Here is a 25,871-nt window from a genome sequence, read left to right as displayed (position 1 = left end):
CTAGTTCAAGCGTTTTTCCTATCCTGGCCTTGGGAGGATAGATGTCACTATCAATTGGATTAACTGCGTTTTTCAGTACAATGTGGTTGCAGAAACGGGGCGCTCTGAATAGGGTGATAATTACACTCCCCGCATATCTCAATGGAGGTCTCTCTTTTTTTTTCTGCTGCATCACAGCAACTCAACCGCATCTAACCGGTTTTTCTTTTTAACTGCCTCCTCAAGCTCCGCCCCCAACAGCCACTTCCTTGCTTTCAGATCAATTGCAATACCAAAGCAAGGCAGTAGAGGGCAGCGCAACGCTAAATAATTTACCTCCTCCCAAGGTGGGGAATAGGTGTCACAAATGTAATCACATAGATAATACAGAACACACATTGGTAGTGGCTTTTCTGGTCACTACACATCCCGCCCACCTCCTTCCTTCTCATTGCAGCCAGGAGGCAGGTAGGAGATGTTCCTCGCTCCTGCGGTGTGTGCTGCCACAGGAACGAGGAACTACATTGTACCTGTCTCTGCACCGGCATTATGGAAATGTCGGAGAATACACTGATGATACGATAACGACGCTTTTGCGCTCGTTAAGCGTATCATCTAGGAGTTACACACTACGATGTCGAAAGTGACCCCGGATGTGCGTCACTTTCGATTTGACCCCACCGACATCGCACGTGCGATGTTGCAACGTGCAAAGCCGCCCTTAGAGTCTCCCTTCAACCTTAAAACTATGATGATACTAAATATCTGGGAAAGGTAACAGCTCATAGTCTGCATTGTTTACTGAGAATGATACTTTTAAGGTGTATTCACATAGCATAATTGCCCTAAGCTTAGAATGTAATAATAATAATAATAATAATCTTTATTTCTATAGTGCCAAAATATTCCGCAGCGCTTTACAATTCAGGAGGATCATACACAAACAAGTAACAGTTATAGAAAATACAATAATTAGAGGGAAGAAAAGACAACCCTGCTCGTGAGAGCTTACAATCTAGGGACTAACATGTAATCTCAACCCTATTTTAAAATGTGCAATTTTTATTAATATTAATTAAAATGTACCCACAAACAGACACACAAACATATAAATGAGAATGGATCACGTTATCCTTGTAAATAACCAAGGAGTTTTATATACACACTCACTTTAGGAAAGGGAAGGGAAACTAGCCTTATAAGGGTAGTGTATCCCTACCTAACAACGGAGGGTATGACACCATAAGTTACCGGGCGCCCCCATTCCACGTTGGCTCTCCCTCTCCCTATTGAGCACTCTACCCATCTATTTAACTCTGTTAATTCTGTGCTTACAATCTACAATGAGATGGGGGTGGGAAAAGGTACAAGTGCTTATTTACAATGACAATCCAGCCATCTCAAAGAAATGGGGGATAGATAATGGCTGCCTGGACCAGTTGGCCAGAACCTTGAGATGCATTTGAGTGCCATGAAGTTTGACATGGGGTTATGTTCTGAGAAGGTGTGGAGAGACTATGTGAATTTAGTTCAGCTAGGGAGTATGATAGGCCGCCCTGAAAATATGCGTTTTTAGGGTGCGTCTGAAGCTAAATTGTGATTTCTCCTAGCTTCTTTGGGTAGAGCGCTCCAGAGGATTGGTGCAGCTCTGAAGAAGTCTTGGATCCAGGAGTGGGAGGTCGAATTAGTGTGGATGTTAGTCAAAAGTCATTTGCAGAGCGCAGACAATGGGTGGGGTGATAGACAGAGATGAGGGCAGAGATGTATGGGGGTGATGCACTGTGGAGAGCTTTGTGGGTGAGAACAAGCAGTTTGAATTGAATCCTGTGATATATGGGCAGCGAGTGCAATGACTGGCACAGAGCAGAGGCACCCGAGTAGCGGTTAGCCAGATAGGTGACCCTGGCTGCTGCATTAAGGATGGACTGTACAGAAGAAAGTCTAGTTAGAGGGAGACTAATTAATAGAGAGTTATAGTAGTCAAGGCGGGAGTGGATCAGGGCCACAGTGAGGGGTTTTGTTGTTTCCATTGTGAGAAAGGGGTGGATTCTAGAGATGTTTTTGAGGTGCAAGCGGCAGGAACGGGCAAAAGATTGTATGTGGGAGGTGAAGGAGAGATCAATGTCAAGTATAACACCCAGACAGCCGGTCTGCTGCCTAGGACTTATCGTTGTGCCACACACAGAGAGGGAGATGTTGGGTTTAGGAAGGTTAGAAGACTGAGAGAAAAGAAGTTAAGTTTTGGAAAGGTTAAGTTTTAAATAGAGAGCAGACATGATGTTGCAGACTGGTGTTCACGGCACGGTGACTGCACGGCACTGCAGTCACGGCACGGCACTGGTGTTCTTAGTACCAGAAAAACAGGAGCCTTAAAGGCCAATTATACACTTTTTTTATTTAATTTAAACACACAGTAAAACCACATATAATAAACACTCATAGAAGTAGTGGTAAGAAGTGGTACTTGAAAGGGAGCACCCACAAGCACGTGAAAGACAGGGGCTAGGAGTTATATAGACAGAATACTAGGGAGCCCAAGTAATGTTAAATAATGCAAGTTATCTATCTAGCTGGTAGAATGAAGCCATCAAAAGTGATAGGTTCAGGCACTTGCTTATTTGTAATCACAAAATTGATCAGCAGCTTACCCATAGTTAGTACGCCTCACCCCCGTGTCCACATGAAACAAAATCCCTACAACGCGCATTTCACGTTGCACAGTGTCAGATTCCTCAGGGCGGGTTGTGCAACACACAGAGAGGGAGATGTCGGGTTTAGGAAGGTTAGAAGACGGAGGGAAACAAAGAAGTTCAGTTTTGGAAAGGTTAAGTTTCAGATAGAGAGCAGACATGATGTTGCAGACTGCAGTCAGGCAGTCACTGGTGTTCTGTAGTACAGCGGGGGTGAGCTCAGGGGATGAGGTGTATAGTTGTGTGTCATCAGCATAAAGATGGTACTGAAAGCCAAATCTGCTGATGGTCATTCCAATTGGGGCAGTGTAGAGGGAGAAAAGAAGAGGGCCAAGGACTAAATCTTGAAGGACCCCAACAGTGAGAGGAAGAGGAGAAGATGTGGAGCCAGCAAATGATACACTGAATTTAGCGACCAGAAACATAGGAAGAGAACCAGGAAAGCACAGTGTCCTTTAGGCCGATAGAATGGAGCATAGAGTGAAGGAGATGGTGGTCAACAGTGTTAAAGGCGGTAGAGAAGTCAAGAAGAATAAGCAGAAAGTGGTCACCATTATGTTTTGCTGTCAATAGGTCATTGGTCACTTTGACAAGGGCAGTTTCTGTTGACTGTAAAGGGCAGAAGCCAGACTGTAAAGGACCTAGAAGAGAGTGACTGGAGAGGTAGCGTCTGAAGCGAGAATAGACCAGACGCTCCAAGAGTTTGGAGATGAAGGGGAGATTGGAGACTGTTCTGTAGTTGCTTCTGCAGGATGGATCAAGAAAAGTTTTTTTAATAATGGAGTAATGATAGAGTGTTTGAGGGAGGGGGGGAAGATACCAGAAGAGAAAGAGAGATTGAAGATTTTAGTTAGGTGAATAGTCACAACCGGAGAGAGGGACTGGAGTAATAATAATAATAATATTATTAATAAGTTTTATTTCTATAGCACCAACATATTCCGCAGCGCTTTACAATTCAGAGGGGAGTAGGTGAGCGGGAAAGGGATCAGTAGGGCAAGTGGTAGCATGAGAAGAAGAGAAGAGCCTGAAGACTTCCTCCTCTGTGACTAGGTCAAATGTGGAAAGTGAGCTGGATGGGATGTGGGGAGGGATGGGATTCATGACGCTTGGTAGCTGGGAGCTCATCTCTCGGCGGATGTTTTCTATTTTCTCTGTGAAATACGAGGCCAAGTCATCAGCATGAAGGTCTGTGATATGGGTCTGTACTTTGGGACTGAGGAGGGAGTGGAAGCTGTCAAAGAGCTTTTTTGGATTGTTGGATAGTGAGGAGATCAGGGTGGTGAAGTAGGTCTGTTTGGCCAGGTGAAGGGAAGAGTTGTAGGTCCTTAACATGAACTTGTAGTGGATGAAGCTTTCCTCCATAGGCGTTCGGCACTCCTAGAGCATCGTTGGAGAAATCGAGTTTGTGATGTGAGCCAGGGCTGTTTTACTCTGTGTTTGGAGGTTCTGAGGGTGAGGGGTGCTACTTGGTCCAGGGTTCGTCTGAGTGTATCATAGCATGTACACCTTAAAATACTCCCAAAGAACACTGTAAACATGGATCAATTAGATTTTAGTTTGAAATATCCCTCATGTGTTTTCTCAAGATGTCAAATATAGATACAGTGACATGTAAAAGTTTGGGCAAAATTACTATTATTGTGAACATTATAAGCAAGTTGAAGTTGAAATGATCTCTAAAAGGCATGACTTAAAGATGACACATTTCCTTTGTATTTTAGGCAAAAAAAAAAATTTAATCTGTTACATTTTAAAAATTACAAAAAGGAAAATGGGCCAATGCAAAAGTTTGGACACTTTTAAAGAATTGTGTGCTCAGATAACTTTAACCAAGGTTTCAGACCTTTATTAGCCTGATAAGGTTATGGCTTGTTCACTAACATCATTAGGAAAGGGCAGGTGATGCAAATGTCACAGCTTTATAAAATCTCAGCCTACTCTAATCTTGTGCCACAAAACAGTAACCCTGGGTTCTTCTAAGCAGCTGCTTAGCACTCTGAAAATGAAAATGGTGGAGGCCCACAAAGCACGAGAAGGCTATAAGATAACAAAGCATTTTGATGTTGCCTTTTTCTCAGTTCTAAATGTAATTAAGAAATGGCAGTTAACAGGACAGTGGAGAGCAAGATAAAGTCTGGAAGACAAAGCAAAATTTCTGTGAGAGCTGCTTGTAGGATTGCTTGAGAGGCAAATCAGAAGCCCCTCCTTGACTGCAAAAGACCTTCAGAAATATTTAGCAGACTCTAGAGTTGTGGTACATTGTTCTACTTTTCAGAGACACCTGCACAAATATGTCCTTGATGGAAGAGTCAAGAAAACCTCTCCTACATCCTCACCATAAAATTCAACATCAGAATTATGCAAAAGAACATCTAAACAAGCCTGATGCTTTTTACAAACAATTTCTGTGGACCGATGAGGTTAAACTACAACTCATTCGCTACAAAGATCAAAGGTATGTGTGGAGAAAAAAGGGCAAAGAATTTCAGGAAAAGAACATATCGCAAACCATTTGCATGGGGGTGGATCAATCATGTTTTGGGGTCGTGTTGCAGCCAATGGCATGAGGAACATTTCATTAGTAGAGTGAAAATTGGATTCAGTGAAATTTCAACAAATTTCAAATCTGTAAAAAACCTGAATTTTAAAAAAAGGATGGGTTCTATAAATGAATAATGATCCTAAACACATGTCCAATTCACAATAGACTACGTAAAAAGCTGAGGGTTTTACAATGTCCCCTGATCTGATCCTCATTGAAACTCTGTGGCTAGACCTTAAAAAAGCAGTGCATGCAAGACAACCAAGGAATCTCACAGAAATGGAAGACTTTTCCAAGGAAAAATGGATGAAAATCCTCAAATAAGAATTGAAAGACTCTTGGCTGGCTACAAAAAAAACACTTAAAACTTTAATACTTGCAAAAGGTGGTGCTACTAGTTATTAACCATGCAGGGTGCCCATATTTTTGCATCCCCCATTTTCCGTTTTTGTTCTTTTAAAAATGTAAAAGATGAATAAAATATTTTGCCTAAAATACAAAGGAAATGTGTCATCTGTAACTTCATGCCTTGTATAAACCATTTCATCTTCAAATTGCTTAACTGTTCACAATAACATTAATTTTAACCAGGGGTGCCAACATTTTTTCATTCCATTGTATGCAGTAAATTATTATAACAAAATAATCTGATACATTACATGCTGTTTTAACATGGAATTAAAAGCTATGGGAGCCATATAACAGATTTGTGGCATCCCTATTATTTGCACATCTAAGTAAGACCAATAGATTATTTTCCACCTATTGCATGACACAATCTTCCCCCTAAGGTTAGGTTCACACTTCCGTTGTTTTGGATCAGTCACATGCGTTGCTTGCCGCATGTGACTGATTCGTTGTACAACGGATGACAAAGAACAGAAATCATTGTCGGACTCCGTTGTGTGCGGGGGGCGGAGCGCTAGGGGGCGGAGCCGAGCGGGGCCATGGCGCTGAGGACGTCAGTGCTGCGGGGACTGCAGGGCTGGGGACAAGTGTGTGAGTGTGAGTGTGAGTTTGTGTGTGTGTGTATACACATGTGGAGTGCGGGAGGGGGCGGAGCCGAGTGGGGAAGTGTCGGGCTCCCTGCACACATATCCTGGGTAAATATCGGGTAACTAAAAGCAAAGCACTTTTTGCTTGGTTACCCGATATTTATCTTGGATTCCAGCGTACACCGATTAGCGCTGGCTCCCTGCACACGTAGCCAGTGTAAATATCGGGTAACTAACCAAAGCGCATTGCTTGGTTACCCGATGTGTATCCTGGTTACGGGTGCAAGGAGCCAGAGAGAGCATACGCAGTGAAATCCTACAGATTGCGCTGCTCAAAAAACGTTACAGGCTGTGTTGCTCCCGCCTGGCGGTCAGTTAAAAAACGACTGACCGCGATGCAGCGGATGCAACGCAGCATCATCAGTCGCAATCCGTCACTAATAGAAGTCCATGGGGAAAAACTGGATTCCTGCAAAATATTTTGCAGGATACTGTAATTCCTCAAGGCGACGGATTGTGACTGATGCAATCAACGGAAGTGTGAACCTAGCCTAAGGCACAACATATTTCACATTCACCACACACCAAGTGGGCCTGTCTGCTCCCTAATGCCAGAGCTGAATTTCAGTCCCAGTCTGTTCCTGCCCATTGATAAAAGCTTGATTATAACTGATCCAACAATGGACCTGATTGGAATTCCATACAGGACAACTTCCCCAAAAATGAAGTTCAGGACATCATATTAGCTCTTTCTGTTGATGTGTCACCATTAGTCTAGATGAGTGAATACTGCATTTCTCTTGGGGCATATTTGACCTTTTCTGTGGTGTTTTGATCCAGGCTTGTTTTTAAAGCATTGGAAAGAAACCACTTTCCTCATATCAGTATATCACACATAACACTCTTAATGCAATCATTGTAAATTTCATTAAGGGATTGCGATTGCTGTATTAGTGTGTTGCTACAAAATCAATTTACTTTGACTTAAAAGCCATGTCTAGAGGCATATTACTGCATTTAACAGGAACAGGTGTTGCCACATATATTTTTATCGAATGCCTAATTACTTTCCTCCACAATAATGGTTTTCCTAATGCGGCAGCCAGTGGGATTTTATTAAAGTTTTGTAGCCCAATAATTTTTTGTTGTGCAGCTGAATATGGCCTAAAAAGAAAGGGAGGTGCATTACCTTTCCAATCTGCTGAACTCCAGCACTGGTGGCTTCATGGTCCATTACACTGGTCTAAAAAAAAAAAAAAAATTCTGGCATGGATTTTGAGAACAGTTTTAGACTAATTTGAGGGTGCTGAATTCAGATCTGATCTTACAACTTCTCTATCACATAGACGTTTTTGTGCTATAGGTATATATCCCATTTTCATGAATTCCATGAAATACAGTGCCTACAAGTAGTATTCAACCCCCTGCAGATTTAGCAGGTTTACACATTCGGAATTAACTTGGCATTGTGACATTTGGACTGTAGATCAGCCTGGAAGTGTGAAATGCACTGCAGCAAAAAAGAATGTTATTTCTTTTTTTATTTTTTTTTTTAAATTGTGAAAAGTTTATTCAGAGGGTCATTTATTATTCAACCCCTCAAACCACAAGAATTCTGTTTGGTTCCCCTAAAGTATTAAGAAGTATTTCAGGCACAAAGAACAATGAGCTTCACATGTTTGGATTAATTATCTCTTTTTCCAGCCTTTTCTGAATAATTAAGACCCTCCCCAAACTTGTGAACAGCACTCATACTTGGTCAACATGGGAAAGACAAAGGAGCATTCCAAGGCCATCAGAGACAAGATCGTGGAGGGTCACAAGGCTGGCAAGGGGTACAAAACCCTTTCCAAGGAGTGGGGCCTACCTGTCTCCACTGTTGGGAGCATCATCCGGAAGTGGAAGGCTTATGGAACTACTGTTAACCTTCCACGGCCTGGACAGCCTTTGAAAGTTTCCACCCGTGCCGAGGCCAGGCTTGTCCGAAGAGTCAAGGCTAACCCAAGGACAACAAGGAAGGAGCTCCGGGAAGATCTCATGGCAGTGGGGACATTGGTTTCAGTCAATACCATAAGTAACGTACTCCACCGCAATGGTCTCCGTTCCCGACGAGCCCGTAAGGTACCTTTACTTTCAAAGCGTCATGTCAAGGCTCATCTACAGTTTTCTCATGATCACTTGGAGGACTCTGAGACAGACTGGTTCAAGGTTCTCTGGTCTGATGAGACCAAGATCGAGATCTTTGGTGCCAACCACACACGTGACGTTTGGAGACTGGATGGCACTGCATACGACCCCAAGAATACCATCCCTACAGTCAAGCATGGTGGTGGCAGCATCATGCTGTGGGGCTGTTTCTCAGCCAAGGGGCCTGGCCATCTGGTCCGCATCCATGGGAAGATGGATAGCACGGCCTACCTGGAGATTTTGGCCAAGAACCTCCGCTCCTCCATCAAGGATCTTAAGATGGGTCGTCATTTCATCTTCCAACAAGACAATGACCCAAAGCACACAGCCAAGAAAACCAAGGCCTGGTTCAAGAGGGAAAAAATCAAGGTGTTTCAGTGGCCTAGTCAGTCTCCTGACCTTAACCCAATTGAAAACTTGTGGAAGACCCAATTGAAAACTTGTGGAAGGAGCTCAAGATTAAAGTCCACATGAGACACCCAAAGAACCTAGATAACTTGGAGAAGATCTGCATGGAGGAGTGGGCCAAGATAACTCCAGAGACCTGTGCCGGCCTGATCAGGTCTTATAAAAGACGATTATTAGCTGTAATTGCAAACAAGGGTTATTCCACAAAATATTAAACCTAGGGGTTGAATAATAATTGACCCACACTTTTATGTTGAAAATGTATTAAAATTTAACTGAGCAACATAACTTGTTGGTTTGTAAGATTTATGCATCTGTTAATAAATCCTGCTCTTGTTTGAAGTTTGCAGGCTCTAACGTATTTGCATCTTATCAAACCTGCTAAATCTGCAGGGGGTTGAATACTACTTGTAGGCACTGTATATAAGTAGTGTATCAAACGTGCCGGTTTATACAGTTCACTAAGGTAAATTTAGTTTTCATTTAGTTTCCCAATAAATGTGAGAATATCTTTGTTGTCTTTGAACATGCATAATTCCCATTTGTTATGATAAGAAAGTAAACAAACAGTTTTCAACATACACAACAGTCATGTGCAGGTACTGTTTTATTTATTGAAATTTTCAATGAATTTTGATATCTATTGTTTTTATCCTGCTGTTTTTCTGTTTTTTTGTTTGTGAATCAATACCTAAGGTGGGGGGGGGGGGGGACATAAATTCAATGAACAACTCAGGTAGCTAACAACTTTTATCTTGTATTTCTCTGCAGGACGTTTTGCTGATCTAACAATGGCCTCTAAATCTCGCAGAAGACAGTGCTCAAATGATCCAAATATTTTTTGTTACATCTGTGGAAACTTTACTGTGAAAACTCAGAGGTGCAACAATACTGACTTTCTTAAGAGGGTGTATTTTGCGTACTTCAAACTAAAACATGGAGACCAAGACAAGCATTGGGCTCCTCACTAAGTGTGCAAAACCTGTATTGAGAGCTTGAGATCATGGTCTCAAGGAAAGAATGCTAAACGTCAGTTTGGAGTTCCTATGGTTTGGAGAGAACCAAGCAATCATTTAGAAGACTGCTAGTTCTGCCTTGTCAATGTAAAAGGTTTCAATAAGAAAAACAAGCAATATTTGCAATACCCGAGTATCCCTTTAGCTATTCGACCAGTTGCCCATAGTGAAGACATTCCTGTTCCAAAGCATACTGCGCTTCCAGAAAACGTTGACACAGATCTCTCCTCACATTGGTATACTGATGAAGAAGACAGTCCAGATATTTTTCAGCCATGTGATGAAGATTGTGACAAACCAATTCTGTTTACTCAGTCTGCTTTGAATGATCTGGTTAGAGATCTTTATCTACCAAAAGAGTCTGCTGAAGTATTGGCTTCAAGACTACAAGAGAATGGAATGTTGAAACCCGGAACAAGTGTCTCATTATATCGTAACAGGAAGCAGAACTGCGTAAGTACTTCCATTCAGATGGCCAGCTTGTCTATTGTACTGATGCTGAAGGGCTACTTCTCTTTATGGGATTGATAGTTCCAAAAGAAGTTTAAAATGTGTTCTGTTACACAATGGAAATAAGTATGGCTCTGTACCAATAGGTCATTTTGTAAAACTTAAAGAAGAATATAAAAACATCAAGATTGTTCTAGAGAGGTTACAATATAATGTTCATGGGTGGTTAATGTGTGTTGATTTGAAATTGGTTAACTTTCATTTGGGTCTGCAAGGAGGATACACAAAACACCCTTGTTTTCTGTGCTACTGGGACAGTAGAGCTACAGCAGAGCATTGGATGACAACTGAATGGCCGCAGCGACAGAGTTTGGCATCTGGCGATAAGAATGTCATCCATGATACTCTAGTGGATAGGAAGAACATTGTCTTTCCTCCCTTGCACATGAAACGTGAATTGATCAAGCAGTTTGCCAAAGCTGTCAATCACAGTGGAGAATGCTTTAACTATATATGTTCAACTTTTCCTGGTCTTAGTGAAGAGAACTAAAAGGCTGGAATATTTGATGGACCTCAAATAAGAACACTTATGAGAGACCCAAATTTTATCACATCAATGAATGAGACAGAAGAAAGAGCTTGGAATGCATTTTGTAATGTGGCACAGAATTTTCTAGGGAATAAGAAAGCAGACAACTATGAAGAGATTGTGGAAGAGCTACTAATGAGTCTGCGAAATCTTGGATGTAGAATGAGTATCAAGATTCACTATTTACACAGTCATTTGGACTTTTTTCCTGAGAACCTTGGGGATGTGAGCGAGGAACAAGGGGAGCGTTTTCATCAGAACATTAAAACAATGGAAGAACGGTATGAAGGCCAGTGAGACTCACATATAATGGCTGACTATTGCTGGAGCTTGATGAGAGACAACCCAGAAGCTGTACATCACAGATCAGCCAAGAAAGAAAGTTCAAATAACTGCCACTTGCCATTCATCTGTGTGCCATATATATGTGGTTTATATTTTGTAGTTTAATTCTGTAAGTATATTTGATTTGTTATACATAGACTTTGTAATCTTTGTTATTCCTTGATTAAAAATATACAAAATGTAGTACCTAAAATCTTGTGTTTTTATCATAAAACATTCGATAGTTTAAATTTTTGATGAAAATTACTCATATCTCGAAATCCTGATGTGATAGCCAAAAACGGAGTTCATATTCGTAATCAGCAGGCAAAATTGACTTAAAATATGTTTTAAAAGGCTAGTTTCACACTTGCGTTGAACGGCATCCGTTGCATTGCGTTGTGTGACGGATGCAACGGATGCGTTGCATATAGTGGCACAACGGATGCAATGGATCATACAAAAGAACGCAATCCGTTGTAATTTTTTTTCTTGACTTTACACATCTGGGCATGCGCAGTTGTGTAAAGACGGATGCGTTGACGGAATCCGTCAAATGTCGGATTCTAACGGAATCCGTCACCATTGGCATCCATTATAAAAACAACGAACGCCGATGGAATCCGCCACTCAGCGTCATTTTAACGCACAAAAAAAGAAGCATGCTGCGTTCCTTCCACCCGGCGAGAGCAACGCAGCATCGACCGGCAGAAGCAACGCAGGTCCATCAGTCGCAATCCATTGTCCATACAAGTCTATGGGAAGCAGCGGAATCCGTTAACGGATTGCGCTGTTTTCCAAAACGGCAGGTTGCTACTGAAGGAAAAAAACGCAAGTGTGAAACTAGCCAAACCTTTTGCCAGAAAAATTGTGTTGACCAGTGTTATCAGACTTTATTTCCTTGGCTTCAGCCATGATGTATCGTCTTGACAGAGGATGGCTGCAGTGGTGTCAAGCGTGTTAGCATATTGCTGCAGCCTGTCAGTGAATCTCAGGGTTTTTGATGAAGAGGCTGCTGCCAATTTTTCCCTTTTTAAATATATGGTCCTTTTTTTAGTAGGGACTGTAGAATCACTCTTTTTTGAAAATCATACATTGCATAGATGAGTTTTGAGTTTTTGTACATTGGTACGACATGCTCATTTTTAATGTATGATTTAGGTTTAGTTGAAACAAGTTAAGAAAAATGACCTAAAATGATCCGCAGAATGTTACAAAGTAACAATTTCCATTCCATGCAAATCTTTGTTGGTAACATACCCGTCATAATTATTTAAATAAAATAAATGTGCTTCTGAAATGTCATCAGCTTATTAAAGTCTATTCCACTGACCCTGGTCAAATATTAAAGCTATAATGTGGGGATGAAATAGAGTACATTAGGTCCTGTAGACTTCCTTTGTAGAAACAAGCAGGATTAGGCTGGGTATATTTACACTGCTTTAGGCTGTAAAAGCCAAACGTGATTGCTTTGGATTTATTTCCTGAAAGGGCAGCTGCCAGTGCATCCTCCTAGCTGCGGGCACTTGTTGAGGGAATTGGTCTTTGTAACAATACTCTGATAAGAGATGGGATATGACAGCTCATACGGACTGCAGAATGTCAGGAATACTGACTCACGATACAAAGGAGTTATTCCTGAAGGGTCGAGCACTGATATATCCCAGTGATAGATGATGGAGAATAATTTTTAGTGCTTACATAAGAAAAAAAATAGAATACAAGTATATTAACCCATTACTTGCCAAATTCGACATTTTCATTTTTTTTATTAAATGACAGATTTTTAATGAAAAAAAAATAAAAATTAAAATGAAGTTTAAGCAAAATGAATGAATTTAATAAATGAATTAAATGAATTAATTAATGATTAATTTAATTCAATAAATTTAAAGCAAAAGATTAGGTGGGCCAAAAAAAGGACATTGGTAGATAATAGGTTAACTTTGACTTTCTGTATACCTGTATGTTTACATATGTTGCTAGTAATTGTCAGTGTTCCATATAAAATTAATGTATAATGTTCCTTACTGGGTGTTAATAAGATAAACACCAAAAAAAATGTAGATATGTTTTTTTTTTTAAAAAAATAATGTTTTATTCATCAAATTATTATATTAAAAAAAAACAACATAAAAATGGTGTAATGCAGGTCAGAATAAATATAGTGGATAGAAGGCTTTATATTAACACCCCAAACAATAAATGCAATAATTCAACAGAGAAACCAATATATAGGGAAGTCTTGGTGAAAATACTCAAATGTTTGATAGGGAATGGGATATAAAATCATACATAAAGAGCTGGATTCAGAGGCCATAGAAAGCAAACTGGTTTAAAAAATAAAAAATTGAAAATAAAGTGTCAAGTGCACAAATTTATATATACCAGAATATATACGAAATATAGATATAAAGTGTCAAGTGCACACATTTATCTATACCAGTATGTATACAAAAATAAATATAATATTTCAAGTGCACAAGTTTATATATACCAGTATATATGCGAAAAATAGATATAAAGTGTCAAGTGCACAAATTTATATACCAAGATGTATACGAAAAATAAATAGTTCTTAAACTTGGTATCAAAGTGTCAAGTTAATTTATTTTAAACTAATATATATATATATATATATATATATATACAGCACCTCCTCCCAATATAGTTAAACACATAGTGTGTAACTAAATCAGAGTATTGCATAATGGGTACAAGTATAGTTACCTGTGTTAATTTCAGCCACTGTAAAGAGTCCACCTGACGCATTTCACTACGGCTTTACCATGAGGCACCATACCCCTCATGATGAAGCCTTAGCAAAACGCATCAGGGGGACTTTTTACAGTGGCTGAAATTAACACAGGTAACTATACTTTTACCCATTACTTTGTGTGTTTAACTATATTGTGAGGAGGTGCTGTATGGGAGTAGTCTTTTTTGGGATGTTTCTGTGATACACCTCAATTTTGGATGCTATTGATTGATTAGATACATAATGAATTTTAGGATGGAGGTCAGTTGATATATATCCAGAATGTTTATCTATATATTGTCACCATCTCTGTTTTTCTGCACTTGGCATTTCATAGCAGTTGCTCATTAACTAAATCTACTATTTTAGTGCTATTTTTTTTACATATTTTTCATAGTATATTTATTTATATATATATAGGTTTAAAATAAATTAAATTAACTTGACATTTTGATACCAAGTTTCAAAACTATTTATTTTTCGTATACATACTGGTATAGATAAATTTGTGCACTTGACACTTTATTTTCAATTTTATATTTTTTTATTTTTTAAACCAGTTTGTTTTTCTATGACCTCTGAATCCAGCTATTTATGTATGATTTTATATCCCTATCAAACATTTCAGTATTTTCACCAAAACTTCCCTATATATTCCTTTCTCTGTTGAATTATTGTATTTATTGGTTGGGGTGTTAATATAAAGCCTTGTATCCACTGTATTTTTTCTGACCTGCCTTACACCATTTTTATGGTTTATTAATATAATAATTTGATTCATAAAACATTACTTTTTAAAAAATCTCAATTTTTTTGGTGTTTATCTAATTGGAGATCATAACTATTTTTGGTCAGTTTTTGGGTAATGGGTGTTAATAAGGTTTTCAAGTTTTAGATTACTAAACAGCCTGACTATTTTGAGCCCTAATGATCAAGTAATTTTTTTACTTTTTTTGTCACTTTCCAAGATAGAGTTATAGAAATAATATGCCCCCAATTAATCAAAGTAATTTTTCCAGAATTCTCACTTTTGGCATTTTTACACCAGGTTCTCCTGACTACACCAAAATGGGAGAAAATTGTTGGTCTTGATGAATCCGGACTTTATTTTTTGGAGGACAAATTATATTTTTTAAGGTTACCATTAATATGAGGGGTTGCTAATAAGTCTTTGGCTTTCTGATCTTTTTTTGTTTCTATGGTAATGAATGTTACATCACATGAAAGCCTAAAGCCCGCTTTACACACTACAATATATCTTACAATGTGTCGGCGGGGTCACGTCGTAAGTGACGCACATCCGGCATCGTAAGGTGTAAGTGTGTAACAGCTACGTGCGATTGCGAATGAATGGTAAAACGTTCATCGCACACACGTCGTTCATTCCTCATGAATTGAACGTCAGGTTGTTCATCGTACCCGGGGCAGCACACATCGCAGTGTGTGACACCCCGGGAACGATGAACAGATCTTACCTGTGTCCTGCGGCTCCCGGCCAGCAATGCGAAAGGAAAGAGGTAGGCGGGATGTTTACGTCCCGCTCATCTCCGCCCCTCTGCTTCTATTGGCCGGCTGCCGCGTAACGTCGATGTGACGCCGAACGTCCCTCCCACTCCAGGAAATGGACGTTCGCCGCCCACATCGAGGTTGTATGGACAGGTAAGTACGTGTGACGGAGGTTAATCATATGTGCGGCACATTCAACAAAATTGAATGTGCCGCACATACGATGGGGCCGGTTACAATCGCATACGATATCGTATGCAGAATCGTAACATGTAAAGCAGGCTTTATGTGTCTAATATATCTTTTCAAAATGTCGTGTTTGTTGTTTATGGCAACAGAGTTCTACACATGCGGGAAAACCAAATGGCAGAGTCTAATGTGATATTCACAGCAACTGAGAGCAGAGGAGCGATAAAATTCTTTTTTCTGCAAGGAAAGTCCATGAAGGATATTCATGGTGATATGTCGCAGATATTGGGGGATCAATGCCCTCCATATTCCACAGTTAAGAACTGGGTTGCCAAATTTAAAACCGGCTACTTCAGCCCTAATGATCAGGAACGTCCTGGACGACAGAGAGTGGTGGTTGTTCCAAAGATCGTCAATGCTGTGCACAACTTCATACTGGAGAATCGCCAAATTTCAGCTAAAGCAATAGCAGACATGATGGGGATTTTCCAGGAACATATTTGTGTCATTATCCATGAACATTTGGACATGAGGAAGCTATCTGCAAAGTGTGTCCCCAAATGATTGACAATAGATCAGAGAACCATGCGAGTGAAAACTTCACGGTCCATTTGTCAGTGTTTCCAGACTGATAAGAACTTCCTGTATTGACTGGTCACTATTGATGAGACCTGGATTTATTTTTATAACCCTGAAAACAAGGAGCAGTCAAAAGAGTGGAGGAAAAGTGGTTCTTCTCGTCCAAAGAAGCTCAGGGTGCAAAAATCAGCCACTAAGGTGATGGTGTCTGTGTTCTAGGATAAGGAGGGTGTGCTGCTAGTGGACTACCTTCAAAAGGGTTCCACCATCAATGCAAGGTAGTACACTGAACTTTTGGACCAATTGAAGGCAGCTCTGAAGGCCAAAATGTGCGGCAAGCTGTCCAAATGAATCTTGTTCCTGCAAGACAATGCCTCCGCTTACACTGCACAAGCGACCACGGAAAAACTGGCAGAGCTGGGCTTCCAGCTGGTTGACCACCCTCCTTATTAACCAGATCTAGCTCCCTCCAAATATTTCCAAACCTGAAGAAACACCTCAAGGGTACCAAATTTCACACCATTTCTGATGCCATGGCTGCTACGGATGCTTGGTTTGAGGCACAACCGAAATCCTTCTTTTTGCTAGGCTTATAGAACTTGGAATACCGATGGAAGAAGTGTGTTGACATTAGGGGAGAGTATATGGAATAAATGTAAAGTTTCATCATCCAATCTTGTTTCTTTCTGGGTAAAGCCAAAGACTTATCAGCAGCCCCTCGTATCCACTCATTAACACTAAAATTACAACAACAGGAAGGAAAAGTTATAGAATTATGAAAATCACTGGATGGATAGTCATGTTATTGATTTGCAAAATGTAAACAAAATTTTCAAAACATCTTGATTTATTCAGTATAGAGTATGAGCGTAATGTGCAGAAATACTAACACATCATGCTTATGCTTATTAATCTGAAGAGTTTCCTACAACACTGAATGCAGTTGGGCACACTAATAGTCAAGATCCGCTGCTCGAAACTCTCTTTGCAATTTCCAACCAATAACATCCCACACTGATAGAAGACTAGTCTGGAGATGCTGTAGGTCAAGATAGCACAATTAGGCCATGCAGGCTTCCTGAATACATGGGGAGCAGTGGGTGCTCTTGTCCATTGGCCCAGCCCCCTTTAGAAAGACCGCATGGACCAGGGCTCATCCCAGCTGAACGCCCGAACTCTGTACCTATGGACCGAACACTACTCAGACAACACAGGGTGCGGTTACCACAAGAATTAGACTTTATTGGATCCCCAACAGTCAAAGGCATATAACACAAAACCATGCAAAACACACGATGTAACAGGTAACAGAGTCTTACCCTTCCACTGGCTTACCAGGAAGTAGACTGTTTGTGCCTTCGGAGCTTCCTGGGCCACATATTTCAAACCAGCAGCACCCTGCTTTTTGCAGGCAGCCACCGAGAATAGGATAGTGACAAGCATAGGAAGCTTCAAGAACACAGCAAAATCCTTAGCCAGGTCATCCCCAACCTGGGTTTCTTCCAGCCGAATCCTAGGATCCTTGGCGGTGCTCCTGCACAATTTAATCCATTTTCAGATTCCCTGTCAGCGCCTAGTACCTAGGCTGGGTAATGACCTGTCCAACCAAGACCGAAACCCCTAGATTGCAGCTATCTAGCAAACAAACAACTTAAGGTACTGTCACACATAACGAGATCGCTAGCGAGATCGCAGCTGAGTCACCGTTTGGTGACGCAGTAGCGATCCCGTTAGCGATCTCGTTATGTGTGACACTTACCAGCGATCAGGCCCCTGCTGTGAAATCGCTAGTCATTGCTGAATGGTCCAGGTCATTTTCTTCAAAGGCAATGTCCTGCTGGGCAGGACACATCGCTGTGTTTGACACTGTGTGACAGGGTCACAGTGACTGCTGAGATCATTATACAGGTCGCTACTGCGACCTGTATTGTTCCTGCATCGCTGGTAAGATCTGTCTGTGTGACATCTCACCTGCGACCTCCCAGCGACTTACCTGCGATCCCTATCAGGTCGCATCGTTTTCGGGATCGCTGGTAAGTCGTTGTGTGTGACTGGGCCTTTAGTTACTCCAACAGTCCCTTTTTATGTTTACCGGGCACTCATTCCAGGGAATGTGGTCTCACAGGATTGGTGGAACAAAGCTGTGCTCTGATTGGGTGGCATTTCAATCCACATAGGTAATTTTTATCTCAGTTAGGTAGACAGAGAGGCTGGGGGAAGTTACATTAATTTAGCAATCCACATTCTCAGACAATGGGAGGCTCCAATAATCTTGGTGAAAACAATGATTCAGCAAACATTAGCTAACACACAAAAGGAACTCTTGTCTAGACAAATTAAGAATATTAACCCCTGACAGACATTTTATAGGGCTGTGTCTTCACAGGTTGTTCACAGTAGCATGAGCAACGAGGGACTTGGCATACTTGTGTTGAAAAATGGCTCTTGGAACTTTTTTGAGAAATGGCCATTACTGGTTCCACAACTAAATCAATGTAACACTGAACTGTTAGTGTACCTTCAATGAAGCTAAGAGGGGTTCAGCTACCATACAAATTATCCAATACCATAATCCAGTGAATGGGAGTCGTGTGACATTCTCTTCTGAAGGCCTCTTCATGGGATTTTCCATGTGGTGTCCAGACCAATCATTGTATCCATGATAAAACCGGACTCATCGCTAAAGAGGCGAAACCACAATTCCATTCGTTATTTTTACATCCCAGCCTTCAGTCTCCATCTGGAGACCATGTAGGTTATTCCATGAAAAGGGTTTCAGGAGAGAATAATGTCCTTCCAGATTGGTTGTGCTTTATGAAGTGAAAGGATATCTGCCCTGACACACCCCAGCATATGTAAGTCTTTTCTGGTTGATTCAATCTTCAAAAATGTGTAATAGTGGCGACCATTAACTTTGCATTGAATTGGTTTGCTTATATTTAGCAATTACCCCCCCATACTTATTTCTAAACTATAAATTAAGCAAGTATTACATTTTCTCTTTAAAGTCACGTCATAATATCAGCAAATAATCCATATTTATAAAATATTTAAAAAGGTGGAAATATGTTTAATTGCAGGCTCACTCATCTGTGGAAAGGGCTGGACTAATTAGTGGAGTGCGAATGAAAAAGATAAAGTCCGATGACAACTATGTTGTTCGTGGGCAGGCTCTCAAGAAGGCTTTAGAGGAAGACAAGACAGAAGGTCTTATCCCGGTGTTTGTATGTTTATTTTTCTATCTCTCACTCATATTCCTATACCTAATCTAGCTGTAGTAGTCATCTATGAGTTCCAATGTGTCCCTGGAAGGAACATCAGCAGAAGAAGGTTTTTTGTGAGTCTTATGGTTTGGGTTTTTTAATGATAAGCACCAAATTTAGGGTACGTTTACACTGGCTGACCCACAATATTAAATAAGTACTGACCAGATACATAGAAGGCTGTTGGCAGTTATATAACATCCCACTTAGACATGCTGATCGAACTTCCATGCATCACTTCCATGATATCTTCACTAATAGAACCTGGAAGGAGCCCATACATGCTGATGTGTTTACTAACTTATACCTACCAGGTGTCACAGTGATTATAGAAAAATCCAGGAGATGGCGACTTCTAGGCTGGCACTCAGGCTAGGGAACCATAGCTATCCCTGATCTCAGAGTTACTTTTGAAGGTGAGATTGTCTGAACCACCTTCCTGGCCCTGCTCCTGACCAACCCTGATCTTATTCCATCTCCTTCCAACCTCAGGGAAGGGTGAGGGCAGAAGTGGTTAAGCCAACAGAAAGAAACAAACAGGGGAAACCAAAACGCTATCTCACGGCACCCTCACACAGAGGTATAAGACAATAAAAGCTTAAGAAGAAAATAAGAGCAGGAAGGAAACGACAACGGGTGCAACAATTCCAAGCACAAAGCAATACAATTACTTGGAATTATATTAGTTGTGAGAGGATGTATTCCATCATTTTAAATAGGAAGAGAGCCAATGTGACAGGCTTCCAACAACATGTGATCCCAGACGTAACAGGCAGGCTAGTAGAGGTTAACTCTTGCTATCCTGATTATAAATGAGCCCACAGCTGGTCAATGCCCAAACCTGCCTGTGTAGCTTAGAAGCACCAGAGAAACCATAGGGTGAAATGTCAGGATCTGTAATGTGAACATCATGACAATCAGTGAGTTTTGTGCAAAACTCCTAGAGACACCAGAAGACCATACATTCTAATATTTGATAGATAGATAGATAGATAGATAGATACAAAGACATACAAGCTGTCTCCACATCGGAAGCTATACTGATAATGCTATTTATGAGTGTAGATCATGCTGAAGAGGCTGTGATGGTCCTGGGCAATTGCTAAGTTTGGGGAGAAGCAGGGGTGCACTGAATCTGGTCAGACACAGTGAATCAGCCAACTTCAGCATGCAGTAAATCATAGGACTAGCTAGTGGCACGCACTCTTTGCCTCGGAAACAGACTATTCTGAGCCCGTAGAGTGGTTGGTAATCTAGTTAACGAGCTGCACACTATTATATTTAAAATCCCTCTGTTCTTCAGAATAGAGAGGGTTTTTAATAAGGAGATAATTGCAAAGCTTATGGCTTTTTAAAGCACTTTGCAATTTTACCCATTGCTGAACTTGAGATAACCTCTTTAACGTTCTCACAGACCCGACAGATCCAAAACACATCTCTCTATAGACTTTTCCAATCTAGATTATTTTTGACACTCAAGTTTACCTTATACTTTTCAATTGAATTTTTCAGGTATGTGCCACCCTTGGAACAACAGCATCATGTTCGTTTGACAACTTAATGGAACTGGGGCCTATTTGTAAGCATTAATACAATCTTATTACAGCAATTTGTGTTTTTTTAATGAGTCGATTCCTTTTGCATCAATGATATACAACAAAGACAAGGCATAGGGTGATCGCATTTTATCTTACAAAACATGTATAATATTTCAGGATTATAATTTCATCAGTTTTCTTTTATACTAATATGTTGGTTCATACATTATATACTCAAGCTCAAGCTGAACAGCAACATGTGTCTATTAACTTCAACAAAGTGATGGGAGAAGATACGTACGTAGGGAAGGATTATTTAAAAGTCGTGCAAATGACTGAACATGAGAACAGCAAATTGCTTTGATATAGAAATAAATTGGTCCATTATATTTAGTATTTTGTCAAAGCTTCTTCAGGCATTTCTGTGCAAAAAAACCCCATCAAAACAATATGCAGTGTGAACATTTCTCTAAACTTAGACTACACTGGCTAAGACGTACCCTTGGTTTTAAACCTTAAAGGGGTGGTTCACCCAAATTCATTATTGGCCACAACAATACTATGTTGAAAAATAAGGTTTCTCCCTGGGGTCAGGCGAAGGAGAAGAGAGAACTGCAATAGCACCGCTCACAGGCACTATTGACAACACAAGGCATTTGAGAGAAACCTTGTTTCTTAACGTAATATCGTTGTGGCCAATAATAAATATGGGTGAACCACTTCTTTAAATAATAATTAGGAATAACAAGAATGTTACTACTTTAGCGAATTCATCACAGTTTTTAACCTACAGGTAATGAAGAAAATATATGGCTGCATGTTGATGCTGCGTATGCAGGAAGTGCCTTTATTTGCCCAGAATTCAGATATCTCATGAAAGGTGTGGAGGTGAGTACAGCTAATTATATATACATATACATATATATATATATATATATATATATATATATATATGGATCTTTCAACACATAAATGCTCTTCTTTGTGTATTTAAATGTTGTTCAGTTTAATTTGTGCATAAGCTTCTTTTCAAGATCACTGCTTGTTGCCTTTCATTACAGTATAAGGGCTCATGCGCATGTAACAGCTGAATATTCTGCAGCGATTTGACAGCACATGTGCGCGTCAAATCACTGCAGAAACACTGCAAAATGAATGCAGTATTTTTGTTAAAAAAAGCCGATTTCATGCACTATGGCTGCTGCCCCCACCATAGACAGAGTGGGAGCTGCATCCAGAACGCAGAAATAATTGACATGCTGCTTTTACGAATGCACGGTTTTGAGTAAACATTTTAGCACCCAAATCACTGCGTTCAAAAAAGTAACGTGCGCACGTCTCATGCACAGTCTTCATAGATTGTGCTGGGGACGCAGGACACATGCATTTACGCTGCAGTGCTAGACGCAGCATAAATGCATGTCAGTACGCAACGTGCGCATGAGCCCTAAGGCTATGTTCGCACATACCTGCTGAAATTTCTGCAGTGATTTGACAGCACATGTGCGCTTCAAATCGCTGCAGAAACGCTGCGTAATGGATGCAGTGTTTCAGCAGAATAAATGCCGAATTCATGCGCTATGGATGCTGCCTCTCCCATAGACAGAGTGGGAGCAGCATCCAAAGCACACAAATTAATTGACATGCTGCTTTTTTGTACGCATGGATTTGGGTCAAAATTTTGGCATCCAAATGGCTGCGTTCAAAAAAGCAACATGCGGATGGATTGTACACAATCTACATAGATTGTGCTGGGGACGCAGAACGCATGCATTTATGCTGCAGTGCTAGACGCAGCCTAAACACTCAAGTCAAAAGAGACAAAAATTCTTTTTGCAAGATGTTCGTATGTATTTGTGGCACATTGAAAAAATAACTTACACTGACGTTTCAGCAGAAATGCTTTCATCAAAGTTATTATCTAAGAATGTAAGTCACCATATAAATGCGATAAATCACAGAAAAAAGCTTGCAAATCGATATAGGGACAAAGTCCATCCAAATGACATAATGGAGTCAGGAAACGATGTGGACCACACTGCAATCAGGACAAAAAGAATTTTTGTCTCTTTTGACTTGAATGTGTACAGGATTCTAATTTTGGATTTTATTCTTTACCGTTACACACAAATGACATGTAATTGGCAAATACGGAATAATTATTATTATACGCAGAGTAAATGCATGAATTTACGCAACGTGCGCACAAGTCCTAACAGTCTAAGCTGTGTTATGTAGTGAGCCACAGACAGATTTTTATCTCAGGAAATACACTTAAGCCATTTATAGTTGGTAATAGTCTGTAAATAAGTGTTCATAAGAATGCTGTTACCAAGTATGGGCCCAACATGGATCAGGTGAGGAACAAGCAAGTGAAACATTTGTTCATCAGCTGATCAGATCATTTGTGCCGATATATAAATCACACTTGTTAGCAGCCCATCGTATCTTACAAATAGGCAATGTAAAGCTGTCAACATGAATGCTGATGGCGAAAGTATGGTTATATTAACAATTGTTTTCCCCCCATATAATTTTTTCGGCCCATCTGAGTTAGTAACCAAGTGTCAATTAACTTATACACATACCTCCCAACTGTTGAATAAAAAGAGGGACATATTTTGACCATTCCCCTAGCCACACCCTAAGGCCCGTTTCACACGTCAGTGAAAAACACAGACATTTTTCACTGGCGTGTAAAACACGCACATGTCCCTGCGTGTGCTGTGAATCACGGCACACGTGGGTTGTCTAAGTGCAATCCGGGCTCCATTCTCCGTGGCCCGTGATTGCACTTAGAAATCAACTCACCTGCGCCCGCTCCCGCTCTCCGTGGTGCTGAATCCTCCCGCGGTGCAGCATCCGGCCGGCGGTGACCCCCGCAGCAGCTGCTTCCGGGTCGGCTGTGTCGCGCATAATGCGCGACATTAATCAGCCGGCTTAGAAGCAGCAGGCAGAACGGGCTGCAGAGGACATCGCTGGACGCCGGGTGAGTTAAAATGTTTATTATTTTAAATGCACGTTTTTTTCTGGCACGTGTTTCACGGACCACACCACTGCGTGGTCCGTGGAACATCAGTGATGCCAGAAAAAAAAGGACATGTCTCCGTGCGGCAATCACGCACACGCGGGTACGCCGCACGGAGACACGTGCAGTGAAAAATCACTGATGTGTGAGCAGACTCATTCATTATAATGGGTCTGCGTATGTCAGTGATTCTGGTACGTTTAAAAAAAAGCACAAACGTACCAGAATCACTGACGTGTGAAAGGGGCCTTAGCCACATCCATTAATCAGTGAGGGACATTCTGCAGAAGTTCCTGACTTTTCATTCATTCATTCATTCATTCATTCATAGTCACAGCAGCCAGAACTTTCTCATATTAATATACGCTTCACTATATGAAATGTTGCTTTTTTGTATCTGTAAGACCGTGTTCACATATTGCATAAATCCATTTTTTTTGTTTTCTGCAGGATCTGCACCAAACTACATAATAACAATCTTCTCTGATTATTGCATTTTTGCTCATTTTTTATGCCCTTTCCACATTATTTCATGCGTTTTTGATGCAGATGTGAAATGCATTTTCAAGTGTTTTTTATAGTAGTGAAAAGATTTGATTCTGCAGTTTTTTTCAGTTTTTAACCTTTTTTTACGCTCTACATAGAAACCTCTAGAGAAAAAAAAGCATTAAAACCTCACAGTTCAGCGGCGTCTTTTCATAAAATCACATCCACTTTGCTTGGACAGTTAAACAGAATTTCTGTGCAACAAAAGCAGTGGAAAAAAAACCACAACATTTACATTACATGTGACCACAGACTAATGTCCAAGCAAAGTGGATGTGATTTCATGAAATGTCTACCCATGAGCATCTAAAGATATTGCTGAACTCTGCGGTTTTAGTGCTTTTTTTTTCTCTATAGCCTTCTATGTGGAACCTCAGAAAAAGAAAAAATGGTGTTGCATTTTTAAATGCAGAATCAAAGCTTTTCTGTACTATTAAAATGCATTAAAAACCCGGATTCACATCTACAACAAACATTTATCAAAGAAAACGCATAAAACACTGCAACAAACGCAAAAATTATAGAAGATTGTTATTGCTTTGTGAGATGTAGACGCCTGCAGAAAAAACACAGCATTTACGCTCCGTGTGAACACGGCCTCAGTGTCATATTTTTGTTACATTTTTTATGTGTTTAATACAGAAAAATAATCAATGATGCCATGTTTTTATGCTATTTACTAATCCCCATAAATAATCTGATCTCTGTGTTGTTTGGGTCTTTACAGGGACATCAAATATGTCAAATTTGTTTGCTGATTTCTGATGTTTATTATATTTTTTTTAAAAAAGTGCATTACAAATGATATTCTATTTTTTTTTAATAATTTTTAGTAATTTTATTAGAAGAAAGGAAAATCTCTTGTACTCTCCCTCTATAATACAGGACATAAAGATGCTGCTCTGTACAATGGATCTCTGTGTCCAGTGCAATTTGCCTGTGGAGTCACAGAGACTGCAATGCAGCATCAAGTATACTAAATTCTCACTAAGGGTATGTGCGCACGTTGCTTTTTACCTGCTTTTCACCTGCTTTTTTGCTGCTTTTTCTTCTGCGCTGTTTAATGCCAAAATGGTTGTGTTCTTCTATTCAAGCAAAGTCTATGGGAATTTGGGTTTCTTGTTCACACTATGTTGTTCAAAATGCTGCCTTTTTGAGGCAGAACTTTGGTCAAAAACTCAGCTTTTCAAAGAAGCAACATGTCAATTGTTTTTGCCATTTGGGTTTTGCACTGCAAAGCTGAGTTTTTGACCAAAGTTCTTCCACAAAATGGCAGCATTT

The 25,871-nt window shown here is 40.3% G+C and overlaps 1 protein-coding gene across 5 annotated transcripts in view; it reads left to right on the top strand.

Annotated features, from left to right (window-relative positions):
• DDC (dopa decarboxylase) overlaps positions 1–25,871 on the top strand; it is a 516,742-nt gene that overhangs the window by 270,374 nt on the left and 220,497 nt on the right. For all 5 annotated transcript variants that reach the window (XM_075315037.1, XM_075315040.1, XM_075315038.1 and 2 more), the window contains 3 exons: positions 19,296–19,439; positions 20,991–21,057; positions 21,810–21,904. In XM_075315037.1, coding sequence (XP_075171152.1) covers positions 19,296–19,439; positions 20,991–21,057; positions 21,810–21,904 — 306 coding nt within the window. The remainder of the gene's footprint in view (positions 1–19,295; positions 19,440–20,990; positions 21,058–21,809; positions 21,905–25,871) is intronic.

Source organism: Anomaloglossus baeobatrachus, chromosome 6 (genome assembly GCF_048569485.1).
Source record: "Anomaloglossus baeobatrachus isolate aAnoBae1 chromosome 6, aAnoBae1.hap1, whole genome shotgun sequence".
Classification (NCBI taxonomy): domain Eukaryota; kingdom Metazoa; phylum Chordata; class Amphibia; order Anura; family Aromobatidae; genus Anomaloglossus; species Anomaloglossus baeobatrachus.
This window is presented reverse-complemented; position numbering and strand designations above follow the sequence as displayed.